General features: G+C 40.8%; 1 protein-coding gene across 4 annotated transcripts in view; it reads left to right on the forward strand.

Moving 5' to 3' along the window:
* DNAJC12 (DnaJ heat shock protein family (Hsp40) member C12) overlaps positions 1-25,107 on the forward strand; it is a 71,238-nt gene that overhangs the window by 21,514 nt on the left and 24,617 nt on the right. For 2 of the 4 annotated variants that reach the window (XM_054728911.1, XM_054728910.1), the window contains exons 2-4: positions 1,525-1,603; positions 4,230-4,336; positions 15,344-15,422. In XM_054728911.1, coding sequence (XP_054584886.1) covers positions 1,600-1,603; positions 4,230-4,336; positions 15,344-15,422 — 190 coding nt within the window. In that variant the 5' untranslated portion in view covers positions 1,525-1,599. Of the gene's footprint in view, positions 1-1,524; positions 1,604-1,727; positions 1,779-4,229; positions 4,337-15,343; positions 15,423-25,107 lie in introns of those variants that run through there. The other 2 variants (XM_054728913.1, XM_054728912.1) reach the window with 2 other exon arrangements.

Here is a 25,107-nt window from a genome sequence, read left to right on the forward strand (position 1 = left end):
CTTTTGTAGAGAGACAAAATTGCCCAGGCAATGAGACACATGTTGATAAATACCACCAAATTGCCAAATTGTATCAATTTACACTCTTACCCAAAAATGTATGAAAGTGCTAACTTTGTCATTTCTGCTTTATCATTGGATAATATCAAACGTTAGAAATTTTGCTTCTCTTATAGGTGAACAACTTCCTTTGATTAGCAGTTTCATAATTATGAATAAGTTTGCACTACTATTGATGTTTATTGGCCATTAATTTTCCTGAAAGTAGTCATATTCTTGGCCCAATTATCTTTTCTTTCTTTTTTAAAAAAATATATTTTATTGATTTTTTTACGGAGAGGAAGGGAGAGGGATAGAGAGTTAGAAACATCGAGGAGAGAGAAACATCGATCAGCTGCCTCCTGTACACCCCCCACTAGGGATGTGCCCACAACCAAGGTACATGCCCTTGACCGGAACCGAACCTGGGACCTTTCAGTCTGCAGGCAGACGCTCTATCCACTGAGCCAAACCGGTTAGGTCCCAATTTTCTTAAATATTTTATTTATTTCTGAAAGAGGGGAGAGAAGGTGAGAGAGAGAGAAACATCAACGATGAGAAAGAATCACTGATCTGCTGCCTCCTGCATGCTCCCCACTGGGAGTCGAACTGAGACCTCCTGGTTCATAGGTTGACGCTCAACCACTGAGCCACACCAGCTGGGCTGATCTCCAAATTCTTAACATGTCCATGCTCTCCAAAATGGCAACAACCAAGAGACCAAATTACTTTCATGGTTTCAGCAGGAACAGACATCTCTCTGCAGCTATACTCACATCTTACTGAGTAGGTTAACCCTATAGGAAAGGACCAGGTACATGATTAATAGGTACCAGGAATTGAACCTGTGACCCTGTGTGCTCCTTCCGGTGCTCTAACCATTGAGAACATCAGCCAGGGCTGTTTCCTTTTTTTTTTATTGCTTGTTTTTTCTTATTAAAATAATAGTATACTGGTATGTTCATCTTAGCAAATGTAGATGAGTAAAAAGAATAAAATACAAGTCACCTGTGGCCCTATTATCTAATGACAACTGATCTATTTTGGTGTATATACCTTCTCATATTTTATAAATATACTAGAGGCCTGATGCACGAAATTCGTGCAAGAGTAGGCCTTCCTTCCTCCTGGCTGCTGGCACCAGCTTCCCTCTGGCACCCGGGACCCGGGCTTCCCTCGCAGCCCCGGCTTCGTCCCGTCTAATTAGCATATTATGCTTTTATTATTATAGATATACAACGTACGTATACATACAATGTATATTTATAAAACTGGAATCATACCATACCTACTTTTAAAATTTAAATGTTATATTTTTTACTTTTAAAATTGAGATGAATTTGATATAATTTATACCCAGTAACGTGCGTAGGTCTTAATGCTCTGAAGTTTTACATAGTACATACTGTTTTCTAACTTTTTTTCGCCTAACAATGGAGTGTGCACATTTCCCAGGCATTAAATATGTTTCTACATCGTTTTCAGTGACTACATGGTGCATTGCAGAAGTGAGAACATGGTGGTTCAGGAAAAGGAGCCTCGGGTTGCATTTCATAAATCATGAGTGAGTGATTACCAAAATCTTTTCACAATTATCTTTTCTTTTTGTTTTTCAGAAGAACATTAAAGCATTGTCCTGACTCTTCTCAAGATGGAGAATAAAGGAGCAATACTTCCTTTTTGTGATCAATATTGTCTAGTGTTTGAGGGAATTCATATCACTTTTCTTTTTAATTGTGGTAAAATATATATAATATAGCATTTACCATTTTAACTATTTTAAGTGTCCAGTTTGGTGGAGTTGAGTATATTCACATTGTTGTGCAACCATCACCAACATCCATCTTCAGGATTTTTCTAATTTTTCCAAACTGAAACTTCATGCCTATTAAACACTAACTCTTCATTTGACCCTTCCCCGCAGTCCCTGGAAATTTCCATTTTTCTTTCTGTCTCTATGAAGTTGACTTCTCAAGGTACCTCATATAAGTAGATTCATACAGAATTTGTCCTTTTGTGTCTGACTTACTTCACTGAGCATAATGTCTTCACTTCATCCATGTTGTAGCATGTGTCAGAATTTCCTTCTTTTTTCTTTCAGAGAGAAAGGGCACGGGAGAGAGAGAGAGAGCAACATCAATGATGAGAAAATCATTGATCGGCTACCTCCTACACACCCCCTACTAGGGGTTGAGCCTGAAACCTGGGCATGTGCCCTGATGGGGAATTGAACTGTGGCCTTCCGGTTCATAGGTCGACTCTCAACCACTGAGTCACACCAGCTGGGTTTCTTCCTTGTTAAGTTGAATAATATTTCAATGTCTATATATACCACATTTGTTCATCTGTTCCTCTGTCAGTGGACACTGGGTTGCTTCTGGCTATTGTGAATAATGATATTATGAACATGGGTATACAAATATTTGTTCAAGTCCCTGCATTCAAATCTTTTGGGTGTGTACCCAGAAGTGCAATTGCTGAGTTATATAGTAATTCTATATTTAATTTTTTGAGGAATCACCATCCTGTTTTCTATAGCAGCAACTTTACATCATTTTAAGGCAATTTTCAGCTATTTTGGTTAGGCTTTTGTGATACCCACGTAGGCCTTCAAAACCTCAAGCGATGTGAAATTTCTAAAACAGCCCTAACCGGTTTGGCTCAGTGGATAGAGCGTTGGCCTGTGGACTCAAGGGTCCCAGGTTCGATTCTGGTCAAGGGCATGTACCTTGGTTGCGGGTACATCTCCAGTAGGGAGTGTGCAAGAGGCAGCTGAATCGATGTTTCTCTCTCATCGATGTTTCTAGCTCTCTATCCCTCTCCTTTCCTCTCTGTAAAAAATCAATAAAATATATTAAAAAAAAATTTCTAAAACAAAATTAATTACTTTATTTAAAGTAATTAAATAGTTCCATACAGAACTTTTAGCAAGAGAGGATATATAATGAAGGATTGGTGAAAATGGTGCCTCAGCCCTAACCGGGTTGCTCAGTGGATAGAGCGTAGGCCTGTGGACTGAAGGGTCCCAGGTTCGATTCCGGTCAAGGGCATGTATCTTGGTTGCAGGCACATCCCCAGTAGAGGGTGTGCAGGAGGCAGCTGATCAATGTTTTTCTCTCATCGATGTTTCTAACTCTCTATCCTTCTTCCATCCTCTCTGTAAAAAATCAATAAAAATATATAAGAAAAAAAAAAGAAAATGGTGCTTCAGTACTTATTTCTCTTCAGAAATAAGCTTTAAAAAAGATGTATATAGGTACGCTCAGTGAAAAAGAGTTTTTTCCAAGGTGATATTTATGGGGGCATTTAAAGGGTTAAGGGAGTAACAGTTTTGTATACCTCACCACTCACCTTCTCTAAATCCTAAACCAGACCTGCATTTCCTGGGGCCACAGTGAGCTGAAACATAGGTTCCCTGCATCCACTCCAGACCAGACACATTCTTGAGTCTGGAGCGAGCCAGCCCAGGAGAAATGGTACAGCAAATCCACCCTATCATCACAGAGTTATTTTTCTCACTTTCCTATTTTATTTCATGATCTTAAATGTTTTTATTTGTTTGCCTCCCTCCATCAGAATGTAAGCTCCCTAAGAACCCAGAGTTACTTAGCATACCTTTCCTACGTTCATGCTGGGCACAAAATAGCTCCTTAATAAATATTTGTTGAATGAATAAATGATCAAATGAATGAAAATTTGCTTCCCGAGTCTATTTTCTTTTACTCTATTTAAAATTTTTTGAAATTTTCTAAATTCACAAGAAAACAACCAGTACTCATATCTAACAAATTCTAAGATTTTAGCATATTGCTTCAAATTTTTCTTTTATCACTTAAAAAGAAGGAAAAAGAAAAAATGTATTGGAGATGGAGAGATGGCTCACTTGGGGAGTGTGTAAAAATGGACAGTCTTTGTTTATCCAGAAGAGGAGTGGTTAATCTGCATCACTTATATGAACTCAAACTACAAGTCCCAGGCAGCACTGCAACAGTTTGGTAGTGGTCTATTATTTTTTTCTTCTGTAAGCAGCCAATGAAAGGTAGTTTACACAGGTCTTGGATGACATCTGGTGTGTGTATTGGCTGTGTCCAGCCTTAAACCTTGTTAGTGCAGTTTGGAACATGCTGCTGTAAACCAGATTTAAAAGGCTTTTCCTGTTAATTCGCAGCTCATTGTGCCTCTTGTTTCAGGGGCAAGAAGAGTTGATTCAGTGATCTCAATGGACGCAATACTGAATTACAGGTTGGAAGATACTGAAGATTACTACACCTTACTGGGATGTGATGAACTGTCTTCGGTAAGACAGTGAATTATGCTGTTCTTTTTCACAACAGTATTTCAGGTTTTATTTAAGATTTTAACTTTGAAATTTTAGTCACATTGCCTAAAAACCTAATCTTGTATTATTTTAAAGAGAAAGTTAAGGATTTAAATGTGCATTGGGTCTTTACTTGAATAGTGTCTTCTTGCAGTTTTATGGATACTTGTGATTGAATATGTGTATTGCCATAGACTCTATTTCAAATATATTAAAAATAGATATTTGAAATTTTGTTGTAATTGCTATTGACTGTGTTTCATAGCATACATAAGCTATAGCTTTATTATGGCAATTTAAATTTTAATTGAGATGAAATGTAATTTTCTAGTAATTAGCGATTTTAAAGTGTTTTATTAAAATGTGTACTGTTATGTGAGCAGCTAAATTATACAAACCAAGAAGCATTCTTTTATGTTAATAGTTCAAATTGAGTAAGAGAAATTACTTCTTAAAAGGGTGGTTTCTGATACAAAACCTGTGAAAATTCTGTAGTTTCCACTTGATTCATAGGTCCCCATAGACAATTATAAAGGTTGTAAAAGTTTTTTAAATTATGGAAAACTCATTTATAATTCTATCTCCAATGGTAACACTGTTAATGTTTGGCATATTAATCTTCAGTCTTTTTCCTATACGTATTTTTGAAGACATGTTTGGGAGGATTTTATATATACTTGTTGATTCCTGCTTTTTATCCACTAACATTATAGCAAGGATTTCTCCATGCTATGAAACATTCTTCATATATATTTTAATGATCACATAATTTTATTGTACCACAATTGATGTTCTGTTATTGTTACATATTTTATTTCTAGTTTTCAAAATTTTAAATATTGTTGAGATGAATATGACATATATTTTAATTATATTATTGCATATATTCATATTATTTTATAAGTCTATATTTTAAAATTTATTTTATTACTAAAATATAGCTATTATAATATTTTAAAGCAAAATATTTTTTCTATTTAATTTTGTTTTATATGGCTGGAGTTTAATAAAATGTACTTTGTAGACTAGAATGCTATATTGGACACAAAGGATTAAAATCTCTATCATCATCACTTTGAGGAGTTTACCTTGAGTACCTTGTAGTTACACACACACACACACACACACACACACACACACACCCCCCACACACACACTAAACAGGTTATACTGCTCTTTTAGGTGCATATGTTACTCTTGCTTACTTTTGTGGTGATTTTGCTTATAGCGAGTTTGAAAGCTTATTACCATTTTTACCATGCGTTATCATACCTTGGATTCTACTATTGCCAAATAATTTTTGAAGGAACTTTTTAAAATCATAGGAGCATAATCAAACTTGCTAAGTTTCACAACTTGGCTTAAAAAATACTGTCATACTAGGTTATAAAGAGTTTTTATATCCTCATAATAAATCTTTTGACTGTTTAGTCAGTCTCTTGTAGTTCTGTTATTGTCTTTTTAGTCTACAAAGGAGGAGGATTAATTTTGAATAGACTAAAAAAATGGTCCTGTTGTTTATTTATAATGCTTATAACAGTTTAATTTCATGGTTAGCAGTTATAGTCATACTTCTCTGCATATTCTGTGGTATATATTAAAAGGAGGATAAAAGCATTGATACTCCTTCTGGATGCATTTTACTGATTCTGTCAATGGCACAGATGTGTAGATAACAATCATTTGTTTAAAATGAAATTACCTTCCATGATTTTATCAATTTTTTTTATGTATCCTTCCCATTTAAAAATATTTTATGCCAGCCGAAACCAGTTTGGCTCAGTGGATAGAGCGTCGGTCTGCGGACTCAAGGGTCCCAGGTTCGATTCCGGTCAAGGGCATGTGCCTTGGTTGCAGGCACATCCCCAGTAGGGGGTGTGCAAGAGGCAGCTGATCGATGTTTCTCTCTCATCGATGTTTCTAACTCTCTATCCCTCTCTCTTCCTCTCTGTAAAAAAATCAATAAAATATATTTAAAAAAATATTTTATGCCAATTTTGAGTAGTGTGACATTTTCTTTACTTGATTTGTGTTGGGTGGATTTCCTTTACTTCAAATATTCCTTGATTTGATGCTCTAAAAAATTGACCATAACTGTTCATATCCCAAAACAATTTAGTAGTTATAATTTCAAAGCCACTTGATATTTTCATTTTTATAACAATTGAGTTGAGACGCACATAATTCTTTTTTTTATTGATTTCAGAGAGGAAAGGAGAGGGAGAGAGAGATAGAAACATCAATGATGAGAGAGTATCATTAATTGGCTGCCTCCTGCATACCCCCTACTGGGGATCAAGCCCACAACCCGAGCATGTGCCCTTGACCAGAATCGAACCCAGGACCTTGCAGTCCACAGTCCAATGCTCTATCCACTGAGCCAAACCAGCTAGGACATTCTTTTTTTAAAATATTTTTTATTTCAGAGAAGAAGGGAGAGGGAGAGAGAGGGAGAGAGAGATAGAAACATCAACGATGAGAAAGAATCATTGATTGGCTGCCTTCTACACACCCCACACTGGGGATTGAGCCTGCAACCTGGGCATGTGCCTTGACTGGGAATTGAACCATGACCTCCTGGTTCATAGGTCGATGCTCAACCACTGAGTCATGCTGGCCAGGTCACATATAATTCTTTTGCTTTAGTATATAGTTTTTACAATTTACAGCCTATGTTAGAAATTAATTAAATGACAAATGTAAACTGTGGGAGGATTTCCATGCTATTGAGTAGAAAACAACATACCTCCCATTTAAAAAAACATTTATGAAAGTTTGAGTCCAAGTCAGTCAGCGTTTCCTTTCTATATCAGATTTTACACAAAAGACACATGCCATAATATAAAATCTTCTAAAGTCCTTAATGATGTAGACACCACACACTGGTGGTATAAGGCCTTCTTTCTGGTGTGGATCTTATTTGATTTTTAAAATATTTGGTCACCATTTTACAATAATGATAAGAAGACTTCTTGATTTCAAGATTTCATGGACTTGAATACTGAGCACAAATTCATGAAGGGAAATGCCTTTTTCTTTTTTCTAGTTCTTTTTCTTGTTGACTTCAAACCACCTGGGTTTAAATCTTACAATTTTATAGCTGTGCGACTTTGGGAAAATTACTTAACTTTTCTATGCCTTGGTTTCCTAATCTTCAGTTGGGGATGATAACAGTACCCACGTCATAGGGTTGTTGTGGGGATTAAATGAGACATGATATAGAAAGTGCTTAGAATGGTGCCTGGCACATAGTTAGTTGTAGTTGTGGTATGGGTGTTGTTTTGGCCTCACAGTAATACTTGGAACTTTATAAATTTATACTTATTCTATAATTCACATTAATTTTTAAAAGTTCACATTATTTAAAAATGATTTGTAATAGATAGATACATATTTTTAAAATATGTTTTTAATGATTTTTAAAAATTTTTTAGAGAGGAAGGGAGAGGGAGAGCAAATGAAACATCCATAAGAGAGAAACACTGATGGGCTGCCTCCTGCATGCCCCCTACCTGGGCAGGGAATTGAACTGGCAACCTTTTGGTGCATGGGACGACATTCAACCAAGTGAGCCACACTGGGCTAACATCTGGAGTTTTGTGTAGAAAATGCAGTTTCAAACTAATTGAATTGAAATGATGGGTACTAATTAACCCATTTATTTAAACGAGTTTTCTCTTTTCCTCAGCATATTCTGCAGCATGTAAGTTTCCATCACTAGATTCAGTTCATTTTATTAATGAATAAATCACCATTTTCAGAAAGCTCCTATTATATTACACTCATACTATTTGACGTACATCTGTCAGTCTGTAATCAAGTATTTATTCAACACTTGGCATCCAGGCAGTCCTAGAAGCAATGGGGGGAAAACAAAATGGAAAGGTGAGACATGGTATGAATATATAAGGTTTTAACATCCAGTTGAGGAGCCAAAGCTAATACACAGGAAACAATTTGAGAGCAAATAAATACTGTGTTATATGGTACTGTCTATAAGTAAAACAGGAATTAAAGAGAGAATATCTGAAAAGACTTCAGAGAAGAGATGGGGCTTGAAATGATCTTACACGGTCACAATTTTGATGATAGAAGGAGACATGGGGCATTTGTGTGGCCAGGGAAAGCTAGACAAGATCTGTCCAAGTGGGAATCAGATCAATCCCTATTGCATACTAGAGTATTTCCTGGCACAGATCAAAATATTGTGCTAATAGGGTATGGAAAAGATAACTTTTTAAGTTTGAAAATTTAATTTCTAAAATTATATATATTTAATAAGGAAATATGGAGTATGAAGCGAGCACAAAGAAAAATGCTAACCTAGATGCCTAATATTTAGGTTTATGACATGCATAGCAATTATGTGTGCATATGAATATGCTATGTCTATCTATATATATAAAAGCCTAAGCGACCAAATGACCGGTCGACCAGTTGCTATGACGCACACTAACCACCAGGGGGCAGACGCTCAATGCAGGAGCTGCCACCTGATGGTCAGTGCGCTCCTACAGTGGGAGTGCCGCTCAGCTGACCAACCCGTCCAGGTGGTCCACCAGCCTGGCGGCAGCCACTCACTCCCTCAGTAGTCCTGCAGGTCTAATCTCCTGAGAACAGGCCAGGCACTGACGGAGTGGCACACTGGCACGATCCTGACAGTGCTGCTGGCCTCCTGGAAGTTGGCCTCAGGCACCACGGCTGCTTCCCCTGCCTGGACGCTCTACAAGGAAGAAACGATATAAAAGTGGCCGCCAGGTGGCTCCTGACAACCAGCGTGAACATCAGCTGGACAGATCTGGATGCCGGGCCAGCAAGGGCATCCCACCACCTGCCTGGAGGACTGATCATGTCCCGCGCTCCTCGCCTCCCTTAGGACGGGAGCCATTAGGACACAGGGCTCATGGCTGGTGAGCGCCGCTGTGGTGGCGTGAGCCTCTCCCAATCAGGACTGACTGGGTGCGAGCCTGCGGCAAGCGCAGCGGGGCTGGGATGAGCAGGAGCGGCAGGCAGGAGTGGCAGGCGGCATTGGACTGCTGGTTTTGGCCCATTCCCCACAGGCCATGCTGAGGGACCTCACCCGTGCATGAATTCGTGCACTGGGCCTCTAGTTCTATATAATAAAAGGCTAATATGCAAATCAACCAAACAGCAGAACGACCAGTCACTATGATAGGCACTGACCACCAGGGGGCAGACGCTTAATGCAGGGGCTGTCCCCTGGTGGTCAGTGTGCTCCCTCAGGGGGAGCACTGCTCAGCCAGAAGCCAGGCTCACAGCTGGCGAGCATAGCAGCGGTGGCGGTAGCCTCTCCTGCCTCCGCAGCAGCGCTAAGGATGTCTGACTGCCAGATTAGGCCCAGGGGGAGCAGGCCAAAGCCATCAGTTGGATATCCCCCAAGAGCTCCCAGACTGAAAGGGTGCAAGGCTGAGGGACCTCCCCCCCTCCCCCCGAGTGTATGAATTTCATGCACTGGACCTCTAGTATATTATATAAATAAGTACATGCATATATGTGTATATATTTGTATGTGTATTTTTATGTTTGAAATCAGATTGCCTAAACTCAAATCCTGGCCACTTACTATCTGTATGCCCTTGGGAAAATTATTTAACTTTTCTATGTCTGGTTTTTTAATTTCCAAAATGGGAATAATAATATTCCTCACCTCATGGAGTTGTTGTGGGAATTAAGTGAGACACTATATGTAAAGTGCTAAGAGCAATGCTTGGCATACAGTAAGTCTCAATACATCTTAGCTATTATTATTATTACTAGAGGCCCTGCATCTGGCACCCATCCCAAGGGGGGGCGGGATGTGATTGGCCCTCCAGGCAGGTGGTGGGATGCCCTTGCCGGACTGGCATCCAGATCTGTCCAGCTGATGTTCGCTCTGGTTGTCAGGAGCCACATGGTGGCCGCTTTTATATCGTTTCTTCCTTGCGGAGCGTCCAGGGAGGGGAAGTGGCCGCAGTGCCTGAGGCCAACTTCCAGGAGGCCAGCAGCACTGTCCGGATCATGCCAATGTGCCGGTTCATCAGTGCCTGGCCCGTTCTCCAGAGATTGGACCTGCAGCACTACTGAGGGAGTGAGTGGCTGCCGCCGGGCTGGTGGGCCACCTGGATGGGTCGGTCAGCTGAGCGGAACTCCTGCTGTGAGAATGCACTGACCATCAGGGGGCAGCTCCTGCATTGAGCGTTTGCCCCCTGGTGGTTAGTGTGCGTCATAGCGACTGGTCGACCGGTTGTTTGGTCATTCAGTCACTTAGGCTTATATATATACTAGCGTTCCCGTTGCAGGAAAAATCCTGCAATAGGGTTTCCTGCTGCACTCTACCCCGCCCTGCCTGCTCTCCTCCCTTGTCCCCTGCCCCGCCTTCTCCGCCAGCCCCCCTGCTTTTCTCCCTTCTCTGCCAGCCTGCCCGCTCTCCTTCCTTCTCCCCCGGCTCCGCCTGCACTCCTCCCTTCTCCCCCGCCCCGCCTTCTCCGCCAGCCCACCCGCTCTCCTTCCTTTGCCCCTGGCCCCGCCTCCACTCCTCCCTTCTCCTCCCCCCGGCTTGCTTGCTTCTCCGCAACTTTGCTCCCTTCTGCAGCTCTTGGCTTCTTTTTTTTTTTTTTTTTAAAATTTTTAATATATTTTATTGATTTTTTACAGAGAGGAAGGGAGAGGGATAGAGAGCTAGAAACATCGATGAGAGAGAAACATCGATCAGCTGCCTCCTGCACACCCCCTACTGGGGATGTGCCCACAACCAAGGTACATGTCCTTGACCGGAATCGAACCTGGGATCCTTGAGTCCGCAGGCCGACGCTCTATCCACTGAGCCACACCGGTCAGGGCAGCTCTTGGCTTCTTTCTACGCTGTCTTGATATGCAAATTAGCCGCCATCTTTGTTGGGGTAATTTGCATACTCATCCTGATTGGCTGGTGGGCGTGGCTTGGCCGGTGGGCGTGGCTTAGGCGTAGCGAAGGTGCAGTCAATTTGCATATTTGTCTATTATTAGGTAGGATAGACTAGAGGCCTGGTGCATGGACTCGTGCACTGGTGGGGTCCCTCAGCCTGGCCTGTGCCCTCTCGCAATCCAGGACCCCTTGCAGGCCAGGCCGAGGGACCCCACTGGTGCACGAATCCATGCACAGGTCTCTAGTATGCATATAAGACCTTTGGTTAATCTTTTCATGCCCTCCCCCCTCCCCCCTTCCCCTCTGAGATTCCTCAGTCTGTTCCATGTTTCCATGCCTGTGGTTTCCGCTCTTGCATTGAGCTTCTGCCCCCTGGTGGTCAGTGCACATCATAGCTACCAGCCAGTCGGCTGGTTGGCTGAATGCATAAATACACACACACACACACACACATATATGTATATACATATATATGTGTGTGTATATATATATATATGTATATATATATACCTATATATAAAATTATTATTATGTATGTATGTGTTCATATATATATGCATGTTACATCATTCCTTTTGAGGTTAAACGTGGATTTATACTGCACAAAATGCTTTGTAGCTTACCTTTTCTCATAGAAATGCATTATATAAATTATCTCAGGTTATTAAAAGTTTTCTACCATAAGATGATTTTTTAATGACTGCAAAATATTCCAGCCTGTAGCTATATTTCAGTGAACTTGAACAAATGTCTTATCATGGACACATAGGTTTTTGTTTACGAGGTATAGCATGAACCTTTTTATAACTAAATTCTTTTCCTACCTTGGATTATCTCCATAGATTCCTTAAATTGGAATTGTTGGAGCAAAGAGTATGAAAAAAAACACAAACCTCAATTGTTTTCCAAGAAATTAGCTCCAGGAGAGCATGAGAATGCTTAGTTCCTTGCACCTTCAGTAACACTGGATGTTATAATTCCTTGGATGTTTTGCTTTATTTGAGTACAAGTAAAGTTGAATATTTTTGTATGTTTACTGGCCCACAGGGTAGGCAGTTTTCCAGACCATTGAACATTGGCTTAGGAAGTCAGGATTCAGTGGACCTTGCCATGGAGGTCCTCACCTGCCCACGAGTTGCACTTGGCACTGGGTACATGGGGTGGAGATGCCAGAAGGTTAATAGAATGTGTCCAAGACAAAGTAGCCCACTTTACCAGTTAGTTTAACCAGAACTAGCCTTACATAAGAGATTTATGATAAACTTTACAACAGTAAAACTGTGAAAAGTAATGAAAGATATATATGGACTATTCTTAATTTTTTAAAATTGGCAAAATATAGAAATATATAAAGAAGAAACGATCATACACATGAGCACTATGGAGAATTAACTATTTTGACATATTTGCTTCCAAGGGCTAATAGCAGAATGTTTCCTAATGGGATCGGAATAAAAAAAATACAATAATAATAAAACCCAAAATTTCTAGGTATGATTTTATCCATTTATTAACCCCCCCTCAAGATATATACATATATATGTAAAAAAGTGTGCCTTAAAGGATGTAAGCTTTTATCTTGGGAGAAGGAGGATAAAGGAGCTTTTAATTTTTATCTGTATTGCTAGAATTTATTTTTCAAAGAGTGATTATGAGTATTCATAAATTACTTGTTAATTATAAAATGCTTACTACTAGGATCTTTAGAATATTTAATATTTTAAAATTGAGAAACAAGTTATTCTCAGTTTTCTTTGTTATATATGTAGGTAATGGTGACTGATGGTTAAAGGGAGCACCAGGAAGAGGAAACAATTGATTACAGTTCTTAAGAGGAAGTCTATATCTTCCTGTTATTCTAAGAGGTTCTCAGTAGTTGCTTAACAAGGAAAAGAAGAAAGTTATTAGTCTGGGCTTTATATATGTGCATGTCAAATACAATCTATGAATAATTTTTTATGAGGATTGATTAAGAATGACATGGAGCTGATAAACATGTTTCTCCTCCCATGAATCCTATTACAATATTGAGCTAAGCTACTTGGGAATTCATTTCTCAAACAAGTGGTAGTTTGCTTTCATTAATTAGTGGGTAGTAAATATAGAACTTAATAATAGGTTCCTGAGCCTGAGGAATTCAGCCTTATAAAACAGTGGGGAAAGGTGATTGGATTTTAGACTTAATGCTTAACAGTGACTGTAGACAAGTTACTTAACCATTGACATTTAATAATAGCTACTATTATTGAGTTCTTACTATAATCACGCTTTGTGTTAAGTGCTCTACTTACATTATTCATGTAATGTAAAGATGAGGAAACCTAGACACTTAGAAATTGTATAATTTGCCTAAAGTCTTAGGGCAGAACTGGGATTTAAAACTAAGCAGTCAGGCCTTTCCCTAGTCTAGAGCCACTGCTCTTTGGGCTCTACTCTTTAGGCTTACCATACATGTGGGCATGCATTCCTTCCAGCAGTAGGAGCTTCGCTGTTACCTGTTTGGGCTTAGAAATGCTCCTTATCTATAAATGTGATTTAAAATCTAAGCCATGATGCTTTATTTATTAAAACATTTAAGTGAAAAAAAAATAAAGCTAAGCAGTCAGATTCCAGAGCCACATAACCCCTATTGTCTCCTGCTGCTGTCATTGCAATTATCCTATATAATAAAGAGCTAATATGATAATGGTTGTGATGCCCTCATGCCGTAACGACTGATCAGCAGGAGGCTGCATGCATGTGTGCAGCGGGTCAGAGCTGCTGCATCGTTCCAGAGACAGGGTGGAAGTGGAGAGGCACCCGGAAGAGGCAGGACCATCCCATGGTGGGGAGAGTGGGGGTGAGAGCCCATAGTACTCCCCTCACCAGTCTTTCGCCACCCACCGCTCGCACTCAGAGTGCCCCTCCATCCACCTGCCAGGGGAAGGAGCTCAGCATAGCAAGCAGGAGGCTTCCATGCTCTCCTCCGGCACCATGATGGCCTGGAGCCGCTGCGTTGCTCCAGAGACAGCAGAAGTGGGGAGGTGCCCAGAGGAGGTGGGACCAGCCCGAGGTGACTCGCAGGACTGAGGGCAGGGCTTGAAGTGGCCAGAGAAGGCCGGAGGGGTCGGGGGCAGAGCCAGGCGTGCTCAAGCTCTGGGTGGAGAGGTTAGGGTGTCTAGGTGGGGCGGCGGGCGGGTGGGCGGGATGCGCTCGGGTGGGCAGGGCCACACGATTTCACGCACCAGGTCACTAGTCTATATTATAAAAGGCCAGCGGCCATAACACTGTAATGACCAAACGAACGGTCACCAGGAGGTGCATTGATGGGTCTCGTGGTACGGTAGGTCTTGGTCTCATGATGCAGCGGGAGTCAGTCTGGGTCCCACTGGCGTGGTGGGAGGGAGTCTGGGTCCTGCCAGCGTGGTGGGTCTGGGTCTTGTGCGATTTCACGCGCTGGGCCTCTAGTATTAAATAAAGCCAAATGTTGATTATTTCTGATACCAGGGATTAAATCAAATCATAGATGGCCCTTAAACATAATTCTAGTTTGGGCTGAAGTTTCTGTTTTCCCAGTCAAAATCTCTAACCGAGCTGTTAATTGGTAGCAAAACGATCAGGTTTGAGTTGTCCTTTTTTAAAAAAAAATTGTAAAATTCTTAATAAAACTGAAAAGGGCCAAAAGACAGGAAGAAGGAACTTTATAATGGATAATTTATAAATTGGACAGTCATCCCTGAATAGTGAATGGTGGCTAAGTATCTTAAAGAACTCAGATGTATGACTTGTATACTAGTACATTCTTATGATAAACCTATCTGACCATTTTTGACAAATATATTGAGCTCATAGATGTCTTGGGCAATCAACAAGTTAAATTGTCATCACAAACTGCTATTTGAATAGGGGCTATTATTGGATGCTTTCTGAATTGTGTAATTAAGGAAATTATTTCTTAGAGTAAAAAAGTCAAAATACAAATATAAAGATCAAAATGAAAAGTTGGGTTGATCATGGCTGTTTTGGGAAGGACTGATGTCCAAGTTCTTCCTTCATGGCATTTAATCTGGACTCTCTATTTTAAACATTGATTTTTGTTTTAGGTGGAACAAATCCTGGCAGAATTTAAGGTCAGAGCCCTGGAATGTCATCCTGACAAGCATCCTGAAAACTCCAAAGCAGGTAGGAATTTTATGGCTGTTTCTCATGGAAATGAATAGAGTATAGAACCAAAAAGCCACTGTAACTTAATTTTCTTTTCTCTATTACTCAGACTTATTCTTTTGTTCAATGCCAAAGAACATTTTTGCTTTATTGGATGGTAGGAGGGGAGGGAAGGGTGTAGGGTCTTTCCTCTAATGGTAGACATCCATTTTTCTTTCTGCTGTAATATGCTGCTTCATGGTTTAAAATGTGCCCAGTTTATGCCTTATTTCACCAGCATTGGAGTGTTAACATAACTTAAGCACATTTGTAACCAGATGGTTGAGTTGATGAGAACTTGGCTGTGTTTTCTTCATTTCAGGGACCTGAACTTGTCCATATATGCTACATGTCCATATGTATGATAATGTATTCATACTTTAGTTTTTCCCTTATGATAGTTTAAATTCCATTATCATAAATTTAGACATAAATGCTTATGTATATCTTAACTTGAAAAAAATACTAACAAACTAAAATGCTTCCTTAACCTACGTATCTGTCTCCTGCTCCTCTCCTCTCCCTTTAGAGCCAAACTTTCTGAAAAAGAAGTTCACAATTGATTTCTCTACTTCCCTTCTGCCCAGTTTTTGATTTATCCCAGTCTGACTTCCTTCTCACCTTTCTTGGGAACTGCTTTTGTAATAGCCACCAAGGACTTCTTGGCTGCCAAGTCCAATGGTTGCTTTTTTGTCTTTATCTTCCTTGAGCATCAGGATTTGGTACTGTCGATCATGCGTCCTTCCTTCCTTCCTTCCTTCTTTCCTTCCTTCCTTCCTCCCTTACTTCCTTCCTCCCTCCCTCCCCCTCCCCCGCCCCCTCCCCCGCCCCCTCCCCTTCCCTTCCCTCCCCTTCCCTTCCCTTCCCTTCCCTTCCCTTCCCTTCCCTTCCCTTCCCTTCCCTTCCCTTCCCTTCCCTTCCCTTCCCTTCCCTTCCCTTCCCTTCCCTTCCCTTCCCTTCCCTTCCTTATCCTTTCCCTCCCTTCCTTTCTTAAAAAAATATATTTTATTGATTTTCTTTTACAGAGAGGAAGGGAGAAGGATAGAGAGTTAGAAACATCGATGAGAGAGAAACATCGATCAGCTGCCTCTTGCACACCCCCTACTGGGGATGTGCCCACAACCAAGGTACATGCCCTTGACCAGAATTGAACTGGGACCCTTCAGTCCGCAGGCCGACGTTCTATCCACTGAGCCAAACCGGTTTCGGCTATGCCCTCTTTCTTGAAACACTCTTTGCTCTTAGCTACCTGATGTGCACTAATGCCTTTTCTCCAACTTCTTAAGCTGCTATTTCTGTCTCCTTTGTGACTCCCTCAGGTTCTCTCCTAAACTCTCTGGGCTTACTCCCCACTTTCTCTCTGGAGTCTTGTCTAAGTCTGTAGCTTCAATGGTTAGCTCTTTGTTCTTTTTAAAAAATATACCAGTATGCCTGCTGCACACCCACCACTGGGGATTGAATCCCCAATCCAGGCATGTGCCCTGACCGGGAATCGAACCTTGAACTCCTGGTTCATAGGTCAACACTCAACAACTGAGCCACGCCAGCAGCGCCAGCTCCTTGTTGATGATTCCCTAATTTATCCTTAACTCAGTTCTCATTCCTCATTTTCATACTGGAGTTTTGACTGCTGCTTGGAAATCTCTATTTGGAGACATTCAAAGTCACCCTGTTAAAAACTGGACTGACTCATTGTTTTCCTCTCATCCTCTCTAAAATCTCATTCTTTTTTTTTTTGGTTTTGTTTCCCCATCTCATTGAATAGAACCACCATCCCTTTAGTTGGTCAAACAAAAACCTTGCCTCCTTCCTCTCCACATCTGGTCGATACTGGTGATTTACCATTCCTTTCTTCTTCCCTCCGTCCTCACAGCCTCTAGAGTAGGTCATCATCATTTCATGCCTGGATCCTTACAGTACTCCTTTAATTGCTTCACACTGGAGATAGTGGTCTTTCTTTTCAAGTATGGGGAAAATAAAATACTTAATATGTATAAAGAATACCAAAACAAATGTTCACGTAATGTACCACCCAGCTTAAAACTTCACCAATGCACTTGAAGTCTCTTGTATATTCATACCCTGATTCTATCCTCAGGGAAGGTAATGCTGTCTTAAATTTCATGATGATGTTTGCTCTATGTGTACACTATAGGTCTGTATATAGTATGTGTATATGTATGATTTTTCTATAAAAATATTATGATTAAGACCTGCCTGTAACTCTACATTGCACAAATGATAAAACCAAAACTTCTCTTCATTAAAAAATGTTTCCTAGCCCTAGCCGGTTTGGGTCAGTGGATAGTGTCGACCTGTGGACTGAAGGGTCCCAGGTTCAATTCTGGTCAAGGGCACATGCCCGGGTTGCGGGCTTGATCCCCAGTAGGGGGTATGCAGGAGGCAGCCAATCGATGATTCTCTCTCATTGATGTTTCTCTCTCTCTCTCTCTCTCTCTCTCTCTCTCTCTCTCTCTCTCTTTCCCCCTTCCTCCCTTCCTCTCTGAAATAAATAAAAATATATATTAAAAAAAAGTTTCCTTTCCTAGGACCTGACAAGCCAGGGAAGAGGCCCTGGGTCCTGTCTGCACTTAGCACCTGTGATTGTTGGGCCCAAGTGGTTGTGGGCAGAGTGCGTGAGTGCACAGGTGTTAAGGAGCTGTGTGTTGCTCATGTTCTAATTTTTGGGAATTTGACTGCACTTGGGGTCAGTTGTATAGTTACTTTTGTCATTATAATGATTTCACTCCTAACTGAGATATTTTAAAATATATATATTTTTATTGATTTCAGAGAGGAAGGGAGAGGGAGAGAGAGAGATTGAAACATCAGTGATGAGAGAGAATCATTGATTGGCTGCCTCCTGCACGCCCCAAACTGAGGACTGAGCCCGCAACCTGAGCATGTGCCCTTGGTCGGAATCAAACCTGGGACCCTTCAGTCCATAGGCCGACGCTCTTTCCACTGAGCCAAACCAGCTAGGGCGTAACTGAGATATTTTTATCAAGTGTGTGAATAAATACATAAAGACTGGTACAAAAAAATGCTTCCTTTATCTTAAAGCTCTTTATTATATTTTTATAGCAATCATTGGTCCTTTTGATTTGTATAAGCAGATGATTTTCCAATATAGGAAGTTGTTTATTTTGTTAAATACTTAGCTATTACTTTTGCTCATTTGATTCCCACCCTTTTTATTAAGGCATAACTTGTTTAAGGCCACACGAACAAATCATAAGTGCAAACTTGACAGATTTGTGTGTATGTATAGCCAGTTTAACCACTGCCCAGATGAAGATGTAGGACATTTCCAGTGCCCTTTTCATGTCCTGTTCAAAGTCAGACCCTCTCCCATTTGTGGATTCCTGTTGTCATTGATTAGTTTTGCCTGGTTTTGGATTTCATGTAAATGGGATCATGCAATATGTACTCTTTTGTGTGTGGCTTCTTTTGATTTACATTGTGTCTATGGTATTAACCCCTAGTGCACATGTAGCAGTAGTTCACTCTTTGTCATTGCTGGGCCTTTAGGTACAACCCCCCTCATTTTGTGCCCTCCCCCCATCTCTCCATTTTCATTTTCTCTCCACTACCATGCTAGGGTCCATGTTTTAGCCACTCAGAACTATTTTGGTTTCATAGGTACTCTGCTTTCTACTCTTCAGACCTTAACGTCTGCTGCTCCCTCTGCCTGGAACTCCCCTGAGGCCTGCACACCTCCCTGCCCTGCTTTGATTGGCAGGTCATGCTCCTGAGTCAGGTCTCAGCTTAGCCATCTCTGCCTCTGGGAAGTCTGCGTATCGGACCATCTCCTTGTTGCCCATTTGCTTATTAGTCATACTGGAAGCTCAGTGAGGCTTATCTTGTTCCGAATGGTGTGCCCCAGCAGAGGACATCTACCCACCGCAGAGGACATCTACTTTGTGCAAATAGTAATTACGGGAGTGAGTGAATGAGTGACTTCATGAACATTTCTTTAGAAGACATTAATTACTTCTCTGAACTGGAGTTAATATTAAAATAGATTTCCTAGCATAAAAGTGTAAACATTTGATAAACACTTAAAAACAACTATCAGCCCCAGGTTACTCTTTAACTGGATTTTTCTCCCAGTGAAGCGTGGCTTTGAGTTTTTGTCTGTCCCTGGCACAGTTTCTATTTGGGATACATGATGAATCACTGTGCAATCATTGCCATTTCTAGTTGCCATAGTGATGGAGTTTTCATGTACCGACTACCTCAGGTTTCTTGTTCAGAGAAACACTGGACTGTGTAAATATTGTTTAAAATGAAAAGGTACACAGACATCAGTACCTTTCCTTGTCAGCCTTGCAGTTGACAGATGATTCAACTTTTGGGTAGAAATAGTTTTCAAGTCTGTTTAAGCATCCATTTACTCAATTTGGATGAATAATGTAAGTGGTTCTTTACATACTTGGAAAAGGATTAAGGTTCCTGATAAAAAATATTTTAAGCTCCTAGCTGGTGTTGCTCAGTGGTTAGAATGTTGGCTTGTGGACTAAAGGGTCTCGGGTTCAGTTCTGCTCAGGGGCACATACCTTGGGTGCAGGCATGTGCAGGAGGCAACCAATTGCCCCCAATTTAAAAAATATATATATTTTTTTATTGATTTCAGAGAGGAAGGGAGAGGGGAGAGAGAGAGAGAGAGAGAAACATCAATGATGAGAGAGAATCATTGATTGGCTGCCTCCTGCACGCCGCCCACTGGGGATCAAGCCCGAAACCTGGGCATATGCCTTAACTGGGAATCGAACCAGTGACCGCCTGGTTCCTGGGTCGATGCTCAACTGCTGAGCTACACCCAGCTGGGCCCCAATTTTTTTTTAATGTTAAACAAAAATTCACCCAGATGCTGACTTTTAACTTGACAAAAGTCGAGAATACACTGGAAAGATTTTGAAATGTGTTTCATTAAAGTGAAAGGCTAGCCTTTAGAGCAAGTGTAGGTAGGAGAAATTAATATATACCATTTTGGACCACTAAATGTAGTATCAACCATTGCCATTGAAATTACTAATTTGTTAGCATGATGGAGTAGTAGACATGAACATAGGCTTGTCTGTTTGGATTGCTTCTAGCTCCCACTTCCAAGCTAGCTGACCTTGAGAAACTTCTCTTAGCCTGGGCATTCTCACAGGTACATGGGTAGACAACAGTATATTACTTCGTGTGCCTGCGGTGAAGGGTAAACGAGGTGACCTGCATGCGGGAAGAGCTCAATGAATGTTGGCAATTATGATTCAGTGGCCTTTCTGTTCTCAGCACTCTACGATAAATATTGAACAAAATGGAATAGTTTCTCTTTTGTAAGTAACCATTAGAACTTTCTTGTTTTCATTTAAAAAGAATTTGGAAATCCCTTCTCCTCTCCAGGTGTGGGTGAAGGAAGGATGGATGAAGGACTGGTTGTGCTATAGAAATTGTGTCACTGAGCTCAAAAGATCCTGACTGCTGTTCATGCCAGTCCCGTGTATGCGCGTGACAACAACTGTTTCAGGCCAATGCTTTAAAACTTCTCTTTGATCCTGAAGAAAGGGGTCAAAGGTTTTGTGAAATGGTGTTTTTGTTATTGATTTGCGGGCTTCAAAGACATACGAATATTTGAAGAAAGGCAGCTCTTTGTCCCTTGCTATCATCTTTGAATGTCTCAATGTTTTCCTACTTCAAAAACTCTTTAGCCTGGTCGGTATGACTCAGTGATTGAGCGTCAACCTGTGAACCAAAAGGTCTCCAGTTCAATTCCTGGTCAGGGCACATGCCTGGGTTGCAGGCGTGCAGGAGGCAGTCAATAGATGTTTCTCTCTCAACAATGTTTCTATCTCTGTATCTTTCTCCCTTCCTCTCGCTCTCAAAAAATCAATAGAAACATAAAAATTGCTTCTTTCCTCAGAATAAAAATAATACATAGTAATAAATAACGTTAAAGTGAAAGTCTGCTCTCTCTGTCAGAGACCACTATTAACAGTTGGCATATTTTTCTTCAGACTTTCCTCAAAAAGCATGTTCTGATATCACATTATTATTATTACTTTAAGTAATTATAAGTGTTCTGCATTTAAAACGTGGCTATAATAATACAAATTCTGTTGTGAAATATGAATTTAAAAGAACCTATGTGTTTTCAAAACAGGAGTTAAGCCACAATGTCTCTCAAAGGTTCCAGCATCATTTGCTCATATAAGCTTACAAAATGAGATCTCTCTTCCCAGAACTGGTAAATATTTATCTTGTGTGATTCATTTGATTAGCTGGTATATTAAAGGAGAAATATAAACCCAAACTCATTTTTATGTAATGTGGGGAAGAGGATGGAACAAGGAAAAGGCCACCTCTTTTGCTTCATGCTTATCAATTGTTGTTGAGGGACTGACATCAGAATAATTCCAAGCAGGCTTCTTTTGTTCTGGAAACTCTGGAAAACAGGCTAGCAGTAATGTGCAAAGAGAAGGTGACTCATAGGTAAATATGTAAATCTTTACAACCCCTACTCAAGTAGTGTGTGCATTTGTGGTGATAATTTAATGAGCTTTTTATTCCTGTTGGGAAAAGTGACATCTCATTTATACAGAGAGACATTTACATTGTCACCAGCAACAGGAAGGATTGCTCACTGGAGCCAGCTGATACAACAAGATGATTTTTATTTGTTTTTTTGTTTCCCTGTAGCTTTCAGTAGCCCCATCTTTAGGTTCTTCCCTTTAACCCGTAAGTGCTGCTGCCTGCAGCGGTGATACTAAATAGTTAGTGGCCTGTTAGGTACTTGTGCTGTCCAGCCTTGGAGCAGGGTCCTGGAGGTGCTGTCTGTGGCAGGCTGCGTCTCTGGCTGCCAGCGGGGCACTTGAAGTGGTGTATTTAGGGGACTGGGGCTCAAAATGTTATAAGGGTATCTGTGATTTCCTTGTGCTTAGAGCTTAGGGAATAGCACTGTGTGATTATTGTTATGTTCACATTTAAAATAGGAGACATTCACTCATTCATTCAGTGAGCAAATACTTTTGAGCACCTGCTACGCTGTTGCACTACAGGGGATGTAGCAGAGAACAAAACAGATAAAGTCTCTGTCCTCATGGGGGTGCATTCTGGCAGAGGAGACAAATCACAAACAAATAACTAGATAATGTCAGGGGATAAAGAAAAGTAAATAAGGCAAAGGATGATGGGGCGAGCAGCCATATCTAGATAGCATGGTCAGAGAAGACCCCATTGGCAAGACAACTAGAGGGCATCTGAGCCAACATCTGAAGGCAGTCACCTGAGTGCCTGGGGTAAAACTGTTCTTGGCAGAAAGGACAGAGGGCAGCAAGTGCCAAGGCCCTGAGGCTGAAGTGCTGTCAAGGAGCAGCAGGGAAGCTACGAGGGCTGCAGCAAGGGGAGATGGGGAAAAGTAGAAGGAAATGAGGTCAGAGAGGGAAGAGAGGAGACAGCAGGCAGAGCATGTCAGCTTACCAGCCATGGTAAGAATTTTCAGCTTTATTCTAAGAGAAATAGGAAGTTGTTGGAAGTCATTTTGAGCAGAGGAGTGATAGTATGTGACTTATTTTTAAAAAGATCACTTTAACTGCTATGTAGAAAACAGACTAAGGCAAAGGCAGGGCGATCAGTTGAGAAGCTACTATAATGATCCAGCCAAGGCAGAACCGTGGCTTTGACCAGAGCAGTGGCAGTGGAGGTGGTGACAAGAGGTCAGATGTTGGGTATATTTGAAAGATGGAGCCAGTAAAGTTTGCCAGTGCATTAGAAGCGATATGTGAGAGAGAGGAGTCAAGGATGAATGCAAGTATACAGAAAACGGATGAACTATTTCCTGCCTCTCCACACAGAACCAGGCTTGCCTCTCTATTTGTATTTATCACGTATTGAAATGATTTGTTTATAGATCTGCTTCCTTGCTCGACTCTGAGCTCCTCAAGGGCACAACCTGGGTCTTACTGATGAATGATGAAGTGTTTACAATTCCTGGCAGTGGGAGAGAAAGGAAGAATTAGAGGGTAACATGCATTGGAGGAAAGTCAGGACTGCAGTCAAGGAGAGCACCAGCTGGGGAGCCCGGCAGGCTCCGGTTTGAATCATGGCTCCATCACTTGAAGTTTTGGGATTTGGGGCAAGTTACATTAACCCCCTTCAGTCTTAGATGCTATAAAATGGGAGTAATAGTAATAATTATATCCACCTCATAACGTTGTTGTAAAAAGAAAAAGAAAAAGAAAAAGAAACCCTGTACTCATTAATAATCCCTTCTTATTTTCTCCTGCCCAGCCCCTGGCAACCACAAATCTACTTAACTGTCTCTATAGATTTGTCTATTCTGAGAATTTCATATAAATGGAATCATACAATATGGGGGTGTTTGTGCCTGGTTTATTTCATTTGGCATAATATTTTTAAAAAATATATTTTTATTGATTTCAGAGAGGAAGGGAGAGGGAGAGATGGAAACATGAATGATGAGAAAGAATCATTGATCGGCTGCCTCCTGCACGCCCCCCACTGGGCATTGAGCCCAAAACCTGGGCACATGCCCTGACCAGGAATTGAACTGTGACCTTCTGGTCCATCGGTTGACGCTCAACCACTGAGCCACCCTGGCTGGGTTTGCATATTGTTTTTAAGGCTTATCCATGTTATAGCATGTATTAGTACCTATTTCTTTTTATGGCTGAATGATAATTCCATTATATGGATCTGCCACATTTTATTTATCTATTTATCTATTGATGGACATTTTTGAATTTTGAGTTGTTTTTGCTTTTGGGCTAGTATGAATAATGCTGCTGTGAATACCAGTATACAAGTATTTGTGTGGACACATTTTTCAATTTTATTGAGCTTATATAGTTGTCCCTTGGTATACATGAGGGATTGGTTCCAGAGCCCCTATGGATACTAAAGTTCAAATAATGGCAGTATTTGCATGTAAACTAATTAAATTATTATTATAATACCTAATACAATGTAAGTGCTATGTAAATAGCTGTTTTACTTTATTGTTCAGGGAATAAGAACAAGGAAAAAGTGTGTACATGTTCAGTACAGATGCAACCATTGTAGGCTTAATTACACAGTACATGTGATCAACTGTAACTTTTCTTCTTCTGAATATTTTTAAGTCATGGCTGGTTTAATCCATGGATGCTGAACCTGGAATACATAGGGCTGACTGTACTTAACCATTGAAATTCTTGGGCCATATGGTAACTCTATATTTAACATTTTGAGGAACTGCCAAACAGTTTTTCAAAGTAGCTACACTGTTTTACAGTTTCATCTTGAATGTATGAGGCTTCCAATTTCTCCACATCCTCATTAACACTTGTATTTATCTTTTTATTTTATCCTTTCTAGTGGTGTAAAGTGGTACCTCACCATGTTGTTGTTGTTTTTTTCACTGTTTTAAAAAAAATATTTTTATTGATTTCAGAGAAGAAGGGAGAGGGAGAGAGAGAGAGAAACATCAATAATGAGAGAGAATCATTGGTCGGCTGCCTCCTGCACTCCTGCACCCCCCTCTACTGGGGATTGAGCCCACAACCTGGGCAGGTTCCTGACTGGGAATTGAACTGGTGACCACTTGGTTTCTGGGTTGATGCTCAACCACTGTGCCACAGCAGCCGAGAGCCAGCTTCACTTTTTTATATGGGGATAT

The sequence above is a fragment of the Eptesicus fuscus genome, chromosome 17, assembly GCF_027574615.1.
Source record: "Eptesicus fuscus isolate TK198812 chromosome 17, DD_ASM_mEF_20220401, whole genome shotgun sequence".
NCBI classification, from domain to species: domain Eukaryota; kingdom Metazoa; phylum Chordata; class Mammalia; order Chiroptera; family Vespertilionidae; genus Eptesicus; species Eptesicus fuscus.